Source organism: Monomorium pharaonis, chromosome 11, assembly GCF_013373865.1.
Source record: "Monomorium pharaonis isolate MP-MQ-018 chromosome 11, ASM1337386v2, whole genome shotgun sequence".
Taxonomy (NCBI): Eukaryota; Metazoa; Arthropoda; class Insecta; order Hymenoptera; family Formicidae; genus Monomorium; species Monomorium pharaonis.
Genome location: NC_050477.1, coordinates 4,546,436 through 4,557,400, shown reverse-complemented (window position 1 = coordinate 4,557,400; position 10,965 = coordinate 4,546,436). Strand labels below are relative to the sequence as shown.

The 10,965-nt window shown below is 36.0% G+C and overlaps 4 protein-coding genes across 5 annotated transcripts; 2 read left to right on the top strand and 2 right to left on the bottom strand.

The window, feature by feature from the left end:
- The first annotated feature begins 48 nt into the window (after window positions 1–48).
- On the top strand, window positions 49–2,945 carry LOC105836352 (5-methylcytosine rRNA methyltransferase NSUN4). Its single transcript, XM_012680321.2, has 9 exons — window positions 49–279; window positions 596–778; window positions 848–1,217; window positions 1,290–1,472; window positions 1,533–1,819; window positions 1,876–2,000; window positions 2,080–2,217; window positions 2,321–2,468; window positions 2,766–2,945. Exons 1-8 carry the CDS (start codon window positions 193–195, stop codon window positions 2,460–2,462), a joined length of 1,515 nt encoding a protein of 504 aa, XP_012535775.1. The 5' UTR covers window positions 49–192; the 3' UTR covers window positions 2,463–2,468; window positions 2,766–2,945.
- On the bottom strand, window positions 2,736–6,734 carry LOC105836351 (putative inorganic phosphate cotransporter). 2 transcript variants are annotated; one of them, XM_036293877.1, is made up of 9 exons: window positions 6,429–6,734; window positions 4,929–5,173; window positions 4,626–4,859; window positions 4,453–4,540; window positions 3,935–4,164; window positions 3,708–3,848; window positions 3,509–3,641; window positions 3,112–3,353; window positions 2,736–2,916 (listed from the first exon to the last, which is right to left on the bottom strand). In XM_036293877.1, exons 1-9 carry the CDS (start codon window positions 6,448–6,450, stop codon window positions 2,740–2,742), a joined length of 1,512 nt encoding a protein of 503 aa, XP_036149770.1. In that variant the 5' UTR covers window positions 6,451–6,734; the 3' UTR covers window positions 2,736–2,739. The 2 variants fall into 2 exon arrangements, with proteins under 2 accessions (XP_036149770.1, XP_012535774.1); XM_012680320.3 differs by having other exon boundaries at window positions 4,929–5,179; window positions 6,429–6,722.
- A 476-nt stretch (window positions 6,735–7,210) lies between these two features.
- On the top strand, window positions 7,211–9,294 carry LOC105836349 (sperm flagellar protein 1-like). The gene is made up of 3 exons (XM_012680318.3): window positions 7,211–7,797; window positions 7,944–8,225; window positions 8,715–9,294. Exons 1-3 carry the CDS (start codon window positions 7,686–7,688, stop codon window positions 9,020–9,022), a joined length of 702 nt encoding a protein of 233 aa, XP_012535772.1. The 5' UTR covers window positions 7,211–7,685; the 3' UTR covers window positions 9,023–9,294.
- Window positions 9,106–9,992, bottom strand: LOC105836350 (sm-like protein LSM3A). Its single transcript, XM_012680319.3, has 3 exons — window positions 9,833–9,992; window positions 9,650–9,757; window positions 9,106–9,545 (listed from the first exon to the last, which is right to left on the bottom strand). The coding sequence occupies exons 1-3, from the start codon at window positions 9,851–9,853 to the stop codon at window positions 9,378–9,380; spliced, it is 297 nt and encodes a 98-aa protein (XP_012535773.1). The 5' UTR covers window positions 9,854–9,992; the 3' UTR covers window positions 9,106–9,377.
- Window positions 9,993–10,965: the final 973 nt, after the last annotated feature.

Sequence of the window (10,965 nt, the reverse complement as noted above, 5' to 3'; positions counted from 1 at the left end):
TATTTGAGACACAGTCTGATTGGTTGCCGCAGGTCGAGATAGATTTGCGATTGGCTGTTGTGTTTCATGGCTCTCTCCCTCTCTGCTGTTATTCTTCCTTGTTCCATAAAATTATAGGTTAGGATGAAATCTTACGGCGAGAAGCCGCTAATTTAAATGGAATAACAGGGCAAGAAAATTTATATTTAAAAAATGGCACGTTTGTTTAATAGACTTGCAATCAAGGAACTGGCTAGAATTCAGGCTGCTACATATAGTACTAAAAAAGCGGATCATTGGGTACGTGTTTTGCATTGCATATAATTTATTAATCATAAAATAGTTTTACACGAATATTAACGTAATAAAAATTTACTAACAAAAATTATTCTTGATAATTTTTGCCTGTTACTATATTAAAATTATCTATATATCGCGATAACTGAGCTGAAATGATTTATAATGTATAGGAATACATTTCTTTCAAAGTGTGCTTACATGTCATGAAACACACGCTGTATATAATTTTATATTCATAATTATGGTTTGAGTATAACTCAAAAATAAAATTATAAGATCTTACATGTAATATCTGCTTAATTTCTCCATTTCCTAGTCTGTACTTAAAAGGAAAAAGACGCACATGGACAAAGCACTGAATCATTTTGATGAATTCTATGGTAATGTTTATGGAAAGTCATGGGAAAGTATAAGAACTGCCCTGCTGATGGAAGAGCACAAGTACATGGCTGTTGTAAACAGCTTTAGTGATATAAATAGGATTAAGGCAGAGTTAGAGGTATATTCACATGATGAAGTATTTTTGAGATATCATAATTTTAATTAATAATGTAATTTTTTTCTCTAGTCTCAAGGTGCCATGAATCTAAGAACAATTTATGAAATCTATAAGGAACATATTGATGCAAATCCTCCCAAATCTAATAAAAAAAAGGAAAAAGGAAGAAAAGCAAAAAGTCGAATGGAATCTGTGATTTCTAATGTTGCGACTTCGTTGGTGCAGTCGCATTATCCTACCGATTATGAATCAGCGCCTACGTCTCTAAATACAAATAAAGATGAAGATACAGCGGTAACGGATCAAGGATTACAGCCTGTAGAAATGAAATCTATCGAGTCGAATTTGAATGAAATTACCTTAGACGAAAATCGAATCGTGCATCCCAATGCCAGTATGAGCGGATTGTATGAATTTGTACCAGCCACGAAAATCAAGGGTAACTGATGTTGCAAAAAACATGGAAATACTTAATATACAGACATTGTAATTTAATTGTATTATTTTTCAGGCATGGAGGACTGGGTATTGGAATCACAACATTACGGCTATTACAAGGAGGGCTCAGGTTTTTCAGTAAACATCGAGAAAGAGGCAGTGTTAGCGTTTCCGGAGTATCTCAACGTGTATACATTTGAACAAAACAATGATAGTGATTTTCCATCTCCTAAAAAAGGATCAACCGGCGTCTTAGGTTGGTTAATTTTAACTGGAAGCTGATTTCGTTATCGATACAAACATTGCGATTATACAGATTACTATCTCCTGGATGGCGCCTCTGTATTGCCAGTGTTGGCCTTAGACGTGCAACCTGGCGATGCCGTGCTGGACATGTGCGCGGCGCCAGGAGGAAAAACCCTGAGCATTCTTCAGACGCTTATGCCGAACATAATGGTAGCTAACGACATTCAAAAGTCTCGAGTGAATAGGATACACAAAGTCATTGATCAATATGTAGCCGGCATCGGTGAGTGGGAGAAAAGATTGTTTGTGACGGAGCGAGATGCGAGATTCATTGATGACAAGGATATGTTTAACAAGGTACTGCGCAAAAAAATGACATTTCAGAAATTATTACAATAACTTTCTTTCTACAGATTTTGGTGGATGTGCCGTGTACCACAGACAGACATGTTTTGCATTCAGAGGATAACAATATCTTCAAACCACAGAGGATACAGGAAAGATTAAAAATGCCGGAGTTACAAGCGGCTATTTTAACGTCCGTACAAAATTCAATACTCTGTCATAAATGTTACCTTATTTTATTTTTTTAATTAGATAATAATTGTCTATTACAGTAATGCGTTGAAGATAATATCGGTTGGCGGAACGGTTGTGTATTCTACTTGTTCTCTCAGTCCTATTCAAAATGACGGCGTCGTCGGCATGGCGTTGAAAAAGGCTTGGGAGGAAACTAATTCTGTCATGATTGTAAAGTAAGCGTATTTTTGCGACAGTAATTTATTATAAATTATTAATATTGTATTAATAACGTTGAATTGTTAACATTTATATTAATGATTTTCTTTGCTGAGGCAGAGATATGAGCGAAGCACTGAATCCATTGAGATGCCTTTATGAATTCGGTAATTTTGGATTAAAATACGGCCATATCGCTATTCCTACGCTCGAAAATAATTGGGGACCCATGTACTTTTGTAAAATAGTACGAATACGGTAATAACAGGTGAGTTTATGCAAATTTAAGACTTAAAGATTTTTCAAGTTTTATTATCACATAGTATACATTTATTAGTTATATGATATAGTTATATAATAAATAAATAATATATATTTTATGTATAACAAATAAACTTTTTATAATCTTATGCAACTATGTGTAAAACTGTAAAATATTAATAAACTTATTCTATCGCGATAAAGCTGCATAAAATATACGATACATACGATGAATAATTAATCGTAAATTAATTATAAATTAAGCCATGATATATTTTCTATTTTGTATTATTTCTCCTTAAAGGCAGTGTTTGATCGTTCGCTTCCTCGTCAGGTGCTTCAATCTGGTTCCAAGGTTGTTCATTGCCGCTCCCAAAGATAGTATAAACTAATATCTCAATTATATATAGAATGATTGTTACGAGGAATACGATCCTCCACGCTTCTATGGTTTGCTGTAAATAATAAAAAAAATTACAAAGTACGCCTGTCTAATATCGTTATAATCATCGGAGTAAATAATTTATTGAATGAAGAACTATTTATTTCTTTGGAAATAATTTTGTTACTTTAATCATACTTTTTCAACTTTGTGATTTTAGAAATCTTATTACATACACACACACACACGCACACACATACACACTTACATTTCCGTGAGTCAATTGTCCTACAAATATCGGTACGACGAAACCGGGTATGGTGGCGACGAAATTCGTTACCGCCACTAAACTACCGGCAAAGTTCGGTGCGATGTCTATGTGATTTGCCAGAAAACCGGAGTACATTCCGCCTATACAAGTCACCGCGATCGTCATCAGTACGACGGCTTTCATGCGATCACATCCGACATATGACACTTGTATCAAGCACACCATGGGTACGAGCGACGCTGTAAGTTTTAAAATTATATTTGATTGAAAGGTACATTTAAAAGCAATAGAAATAGCTATAAATATTTAAAAATTTGCGTTGCTATCTACATATAATGCACTTTGGCTAATTTAAAGTCTCTTTTAAAAATTCGATTTTCAGTATTAAACATACCAAGGAGAGTGCCGATTTTTCTAGATACAGTCACTGTAATCAGACCTTTCCCCTGCAGGGTAGTTAAAACTTTACTGAGAATCATAGTGAAGAGCCACATGCACAAAAACGGAACGGACGATAAACCTGCGTTCTGAGGAAATTAAATTATAATTAATATGTTAAATTGTATGCATTGTATGCAAATCGTAGAGCTTACCGAGCTCATATCAAACTTCAGGATCTGATTCATAAAGGTGGGCAGTTCGATAAGCAACATGTACCAGCCAAAGTTGCTGCAGAAATGGGCAATCAGGATCGCCATGAACGGCTTGGAACGAAATACTTGTGGCCATGGAACCTACGATGTAAGAGAAAGTTGGATGAACGAATAAAAAACTAATTGAGAATTTTTGATATATAACATGTTTATAATTCTCAATGTACCGCTTTAGGAATATTCTTCTTGTGTCCTCCCAAAGACGTAATGATGTAGCTCTTCTCCTCTTTAGTGATGAATCTCGTCTGTTCCTCCGGGGAATCCGCTATCATCAACCACCAAAGGACGCACCAAATCAAGCAAAGTGCCCCTTCAATGTAAAAGATGGATTCCCAACCGAAATTCGCGGCCAGTAAGCCAGTTAGTAGAACGGATATCACGGTGCCGAGTGCCGTCCCTAAAAATTCCCTTAACTTAATCTTAAAATAAAAACTTTCCGGCCGTAAAATTTACGATGCATTCGAAAGTTCCAGGTATCAAATAAATAATATATATACTATATAATAATGTAAATAATATAATATATACTATATGATTTTTATTAGAGTTTTATACAGAAAGAAGCTCAACTATCGTTGCAATTTTCGTAATTACATGGAAAACCTGGCAGAATCACGATGAATGATTCTGGAATATATTATTAGAATTTTGCAAAGGCAACATTTTCTCTAATCTCCCTTTTTACCTGCGTACACGATCGAGGCTATGACACTTCTTTCATTCAGCGGCGCCCACTTGGCGATCATCACGTGCATGGCGGGGAACGATACGCCCTGTAATTTAAATTCTTGAAGTTACAATCACGTCAAAAATTATAATCAGCGTCTGTTAATGGAGCACAAGCTAGCTTTTACTGACACCACCGATTCCCTGAAGAACTCTCATAGCTATGAAGAGCCAATAGTGAATACGCGCAGCGACCGGTGTCAGGATGGACGCAGCGAGATTCAACAGAACTGATACGTTCATCAGCCATTTGGCTGACCAGAGTTCTGCCAATCTTCCACTCGGCAACATGGACACTGTGTAGCCCCAGAAATAGGAAGACAAAATGAGACCCTGGATAAGTTCGTTCCATACGAACGGACCATCCTGAAAGAATTGTAATATAAGAATTACATGCGCGTGAATCTTTGTCTCTCACGTAAGATATCATCGCACCTCGGCTTTGATCGTAACATTTGAGATACTATCGAACTGGCAAATGTTCGTGCTCGTTAGCGTGGCATTGTCAGTTTTCGAATCGTTCGACATGGATAATTTGATGTGTGATTTAACGGCTGTGTGATTCACCATAGCGACGATAGCCACGCTAGCGTTAACTTTAAACCCATAAAGAATGGCGAGGCCGATCGATCCCATTATGGCCATCAAGTAACGAAACGGAAAGAGCGTTCTGTTTCTTCCTGTAGCTAGAAATAAATAATACTATAATTGATTGATTTTTTTGTATAACATTAATGGAGAAAATTCTTTACTGTAATTGTTTAGTTTTAATATATTAGATATTTTGTTGTGATTAAATTGCAATTTTTTAAATTTTTATTTATCTGATTTATTGTATCAAGCAATAAGTTTTGGATTGCAGCGACATGCTAATTAGTCAAGTATACTTCAGGAATCATAATTTCAGGACTCTTATCCTTTCATGTGACGAGCTGTACATAGCAATTTTCGCCTACCTAAAGCAATCAGATAGTGAATGCCTTCTTTTCAGAAATGTTACGACATAATTATGGTACTTATACAATTGTTTGAATTAATTGAAAATTGTTTCAATAGCGAAAAGACGAAAGTTTCGAGAACAAATTTTTTACGTTAAAAAATTGTTCAAACGTACATGTATTCGTGAACGAAATGTCTTTTGATTTTACGTACGGAATATATTTTTTGTTTTTGACTTGGTGTAAAATCGATTTTGTACGTTCGAAGGCGGTTCAAATACCCTACACGGAATTATTTTAAGAACAAGAATGTGTTTGCGTGCCGACATGCGGGCCATCGTTTCGTATCACGATGTCATCCTGATGCAATTCTGAATTTCGATAACAAACGCAACGTTCTATTCTCGCGCAATTATATTGATTTCTATTTCATCATTTATTTATTTTTATTTTTGTTTATTTTTTTTCATTTGTGTTGGATTTAATCACTTATTCCACAAATTTTGACTCCGAGATTTAATTACGATAATTCGTATGTTATATGGTAAACACCTGTTGGCACTTGCGCAGCATTGCATCATCATAATGCAACATATGCAACACTTATCGCGGATTCTCAGTTGGAAATCGATTTCCAATCGAAAAAATTAGTTAAAATTACGCATTTCACGAAAATTGATTTCGCGAAATCGAAGTGGAGGTTGCGCCAAGGTCACGGAAGGTATCTTTGAAGCAGAGTTATTTTATTTTTATCTTTTTGAAATAATTATAATTAATGCATATAAGTATATATAATTGATATAATTTATTTAAGAAATATAATTTAGGAAATACACACAATTGAAAATTTTAATTACGAGTAGTATAAAATATTTGCATCTCTTCTGAACTTTATTACTCTTTTCCTTTCAACATTTCATAATTTTGAATTTATATTTGCAGACTATTAAAATCCTGATCTTCCTGATGAGCCGAGATGAGAAGAATCGTCGCTTACCGTTGGCATTTTCCACGGCCATCGTGTCGATGGAATACGTGACTTTGACGGTGCTCTTCAACGTCCAGAGAATCCCAATGATAATACGCACAAAAGTAATTTATCACACTTCTCCGAATATTCCTTGTATCTACTATTCAATTTTATATCGTCGTAGAATTTTCTTCCTCCCGAGTATGATTTATTCTGGTGTCCGCTCGACCGCTTTCGTCACGGGAGCGGTGTGTCACTGACGTAAAACGAGGCACGGGAAAGTAAAGAAATTCTTCGGAGCGACTCCGGAGGGATGCGGAGCGTGCGCCTCTTTCTATAAAAGCACGCCGCACGCGCGTATGTGCGTGCGTACGTGAGAGGGAAGGGTCATACGAAACCCAAGAGGCCGATGCCTCGTGCGTTCGTATATTCCTGATCCCAGTCATCGACATTGGGCGGCCGCCGTGTAAAGGGCAAAGGGTGAAATAGTCGCATATATCGCCCGTCTCTGCATCCCGTGAGAGAGAAAAAGCGTCAAAATCGTCGCTTTACTCGAGCAACAAGTTACGATGAAATAATGAAACATTGTCACAATTACGAAAAAGCTATTATTAAAAAGCATACAAATACAATGGCAATGATTAATGCGTCTATTCATGAATGAAAATCCTCTCAAAGCTTGAGATTTTTACTTTTATTAAATATACTTCATCCGCCGTTAGTGTTCTCAATTTTTTCAAGAAATAAAATCGAAGAAAAAATCATTTTTTCAAAAAACAAAATATAACTATGGTAATGACACCAAATTTTATTAATAAATTATCTGCTTATTGGAGCTCTTAAATGTGAAAAAAATTTTAAGGCTATTGATGTAGAGAATAATAAAGATAGCATTGTCTTAAAAGAAAAAATGGAAAATATGGCAATAACCGGGAAAACCTTTCTACAATTTCTAAAAATTTTTTCGGGCTAAGAATATTAATCCTAGTTCTTTTTGGGCCACCGAATGTACTTGTTTTTTAGACTTGCGTCTGTCACATCAAACACAAACATTTGTTTATTCGAGCGAACCTGAAGATAGACTCGAGCGAAGATCGAACATGTAAAATGAAAAAAAAAATGTCGACCGCGTTTACAAATTTCTAATATACGTAACCGAAAGAGAGGGACTTTCTTCTCTCTCCCTTCCCTTCCCTTTCTTCCCCTCGTGTTCTCTCGTATTATCTCCACGTGAGCTCATGATCTTGCTAGTGTAAGCGAGCCGCCAAAAGCGTCACAGTGAACATGAACGCTAACTCTGAGACCGGCGATCATCTTGATGAGATCTACAACTGGATCGATCAAATCAAGTTTTCCAGACCAAAAAGGAACATAGCCAGAGACTTTTCCGATGGAGGTAACAAGAAAACATGAGATTCTTATGAATCCATTTGTCAATTCTTACTCTGCGAGAGAAACGATCTTTTCAAATAGATATTACAGTTGCCCTTAAGATGAACATTTCAGCAAAAAAATTTTATCGGTGTGATTAAATTTTAACAGTGTTGATGGCGGAGCTGTTGAAACGTTATTATCCTAAGCATGTGGACGTGCACAATTATGTCGCCGGCAACAGTATCGCGAAGAAGATCGACAATTGGAGCACGCTGAATCGCAAGGTATTATCGAAGATAGACATGAGGCTGGGGAAGGAAGTGATAAATCAGCTGGCGAGTTCCCAGTCAGGCGTTATCGAGAAAGTTCTCAGCGATTTGCGAGCCAAGATCTTGAGGGATTCCAACGCCGAAAGAGAGTCCTTATATTTTGGCTTCGAGGAGAGCAAAGGTGAAGTCGTAACAACCGAGCTGTAACAAATTGTCATTGGATTCTTTTTAACTTTTTCTGAATTTTCTGTTTTCAATTTTTATAATTAATACAGTTAAATGAGAGAAACCTAACGAACAATCGTAGAAAGACTTTAAACTTTGATTAATAACATTTCGTACATAATTTTAAATACATTTTTTAAACTGCAAGCCATACTTTTGATCTTGAACTGAATTCTTAAATTGAATCAGAATATTGTCACAATATTAAATTAATAGTTTAATAATACTGACATACATCGAGAGAATGTCTAATTATATTGATATTATTTTAAATATTACAAAGAACTTATTGCAAAAAATAAAATCCTAGCTGTAGGATAATATTTTTTTACAATAAGTTCTTTAAAAACTTGTTAATATCAATATATTTCAAGTGTTTACTAACATCTCTCGATTTTAATCGTGTTATACACCTTACAATCTTATATGAATTATTGCTCTACAGATAATAATATAGAGACGGTAGATTCCGCGCTAAATCCTGACGAGGTAGCGAACAAGACCGTCCCCCGGCACCTCTTCACCCGTCTGAAGCAGGAGCTGCAGGAGAAGAACGATACGATCTCCACGTTGCAGCAGAAAATCTCGCATCTGGAGAGTCTAATGAAACTGAAGGACCAACGGATCGATGATCTTACGGTGCAGATTATGAGGCTGCCGGTTGAGCGAAACGCCCCTACTCCGCGTCCCCACGTTATCGGTGGTGGAATCTCGAAATCACACGTTTCCACCAAGCTGTCGTATCAAATCTAATTGAAAAAAGTGTCATGCTCTTTCTGTCTCCCTTTCTCTCTCTGTCCACGATTGTAGTTTTTATATGATGCGGCGTACCATGTATAAAATACACTTTTTATTATCTAGTTGGGCCATTCATGTAATCTTTTTACAGATAAAATTAGTGTGTCATAATATACATAATAGTATAATGCATAAACAGAGCAGTCATCGCGACGAAAAAGCTCTCGATTATTTCAGATATTCACTCAAATGTGAATGTAAATCTTTTGGAATCGATCAACAAAAAACATTAGAATTCCATTATGTATACAGAAAAAAATTATTTATAGCTTCATACACAATTGGTGGCAAATCAGACGTCGTGGCGATTTTACGTTGGTGGGGAAACCAGGATGACACCATCGCCGCGTACAAACAGCATCTGAATAGTCCTCTTCTTCTGACGATAGATCTCCTCGTACGTTTCTTCGTCGATCTCCACTATGTTTATGATCTCCTCCACGTCGCCCAGCACCATGTTCAAGTGCTGATCGAAAGCCTGAAATTGCGTTGGGATGTAAGATTATTCTACAAAACATCATTCAAATTATCGCGTAGAGTGGACCTAACAGACTGACTACAGTACAAAGAAAAGTCTCTTACGTGTAATTTTCCTCGGAGTTCCCTCTCGTTCCTCATCTTCACGTAAATCCGCTCCTCTAGGCTGAGCTTTATGAGGTCCAGCGGCTCCTTTACATCTATCGGCGGTAACTGTTTCGAAATAACATTCGAGAAATTATAAACCAATACTTGCGATATCGATTTAGCGCAGAGCTCAAAACTCACCTGCTCCGATTCCTCAACCATCGCGCGTTTCCTTTAATTTTTCGCGTAACAATACTACGAACAATGCAGTCGAGAGTCGTCGATTAATACGCAAAATGTAAATAATACGCGCAAATGTTTCGTAGGTTACCGGCTACCGTCATGGGGACAGGAGATAATTGAACGACATATCGTTGTAGGTAGAGAAAGAAAAGCGGAAGCAGACGGCACTAGACACGCCATATTGTTCATTTGAAATATTTATTTTGTTCTATTGCGGTTTAACACTGTTTGAATTGCAAAGACCATTTTGTAGTTTTGCACTGTTTGCGGGATGTAAAATTTTTCATATATGGAGATTCTGACATATATTAAGATTTGTATTAAAAAAAAAGAAATTTTCTAAAAAGTATTTTAATTTGTATAAAAATTCTGAAAAACAATTTCAGGTTGCTGTTAAGCATTGCAATGAAAAATATATAAAAATAACCAATTTGATTCAATTTCTGACTAATCAAGTGCATTTTGCTTTTACTAAAAAATCTTAGTTGTAGTTAATCTAATAAATTTTTTACGTTTATGGTTGATGCAGGCTGATTTGTTGCTTTGAATTGGGATAGATGGCGTTGATAGGACTCACAAAAACGCAAAGCGTCTTGCTTGAATTTTCAGCGTAAAATTTTCATCAACCGTCACGTCAGGGCAGATGCGTCACGTGAAATCATCGAAAGTTTCGCCAAATCATTGAGTTACGAAGCTATCCGCAAAATAATCACATTTAAATGGATATAGCTAACCAAATTATAATACATTTTGAATGGAAACTGTAACAGGTAAAAGAAAATTCGAAACAAATTACATATCAAAGACGAAACGTAGCCCAAAATGACGAAATCAAAACAAGGCATAACATAAGACATTTGAAAAAAGTAGAATACTGCGTTTCAAATGTTCAGAAAAACAAAAAAAAGACTTATCAAAAATAAATATCACGTAAGTTTCTCTAATTTTCTAAACATTTTTATTTTTTCTCTGTCTATTCTAGCACCGGAAGCTTTCCAGCAAGAGACACAAATTGACACAGCAGCAATTTTGTCCTTGTCTTTCACTGAATATCAAACAAAAACAGAAATACTGCTGTGTCAATTTGTGTC

What these genes read in the sequence shown, in the direction of transcription:
- LOC105836352 (XM_012680321.2), top strand. Translation starts at nt 193, where the DNA reads ATGGCACGTTTGTTTAATAGACTTGCAATCAAGGAACTGGCTAGAATT. An exon ending in GGATTAAGGCAGAGTTAGAG is followed by an intron (nt 779 to 847) that starts GTATATTCACAT and finishes TTTTTTCTCTAG; the next exon opens with TCTCAAGGTGCCATGAATCT. An exon ending in AATTCTGTCATGATTGTAAA is followed by an intron (nt 2,218 to 2,320) that starts GTAAGCGTATTT and finishes TTGCTGAGGCAG; the next exon opens with AGATATGAGCGAAGCACTGA.
- LOC105836351 (XM_012680320.3), bottom strand. Translation starts at nt 6,450, where the DNA reads ATGGCCGTGGAAAATGCCAACG. An exon ending in GGCCGTGGAAAATGCCAACG is followed by an intron (nt 5,180 to 6,428) that starts GTAAGCGACGAT and finishes ATTTATTTCTAG; the next exon opens with CTACAGGAAGAAACAGAACG. An exon ending in AGAAGAATATTCCTAAAGCG is followed by an intron (nt 3,849 to 3,934) that starts GTACATTGAGAA and finishes CTTACATCGTAG; the next exon opens with GTTCCATGGCCACAAGTATT.
- LOC105836349 (XM_012680318.3), top strand. Translation starts at nt 7,686, where the DNA reads ATGAACGCTAACTCTGAGACCGGCGATCATCTTGATGAGATCTACAAC. An exon ending in CAGAGACTTTTCCGATGGAG is followed by an intron (nt 7,798 to 7,943) that starts GTAACAAGAAAA and finishes AAATTTTAACAG; the next exon opens with TGTTGATGGCGGAGCTGTTG. An exon ending in TGGCTTCGAGGAGAGCAAAG is followed by an intron (nt 8,226 to 8,714) that starts GTGAAGTCGTAA and finishes ATTGCTCTACAG; the next exon opens with ATAATAATATAGAGACGGTA.
- LOC105836350 (XM_012680319.3), bottom strand. Translation starts at nt 9,853, where the DNA reads ATGGTTGAGGAATCGGAGCAG. An exon ending in TGGTTGAGGAATCGGAGCAG is followed by an intron (nt 9,758 to 9,832) that starts GTGAGTTTTGAG and finishes ATTTCGAAACAG; the next exon opens with TTACCGCCGATAGATGTAAA. An exon ending in AACTCCGAGGAAAATTACAC is followed by an intron (nt 9,546 to 9,649) that starts GTAAGAGACTTT and finishes ACGCAATTTCAG; the next exon opens with GCTTTCGATCAGCACTTGAA.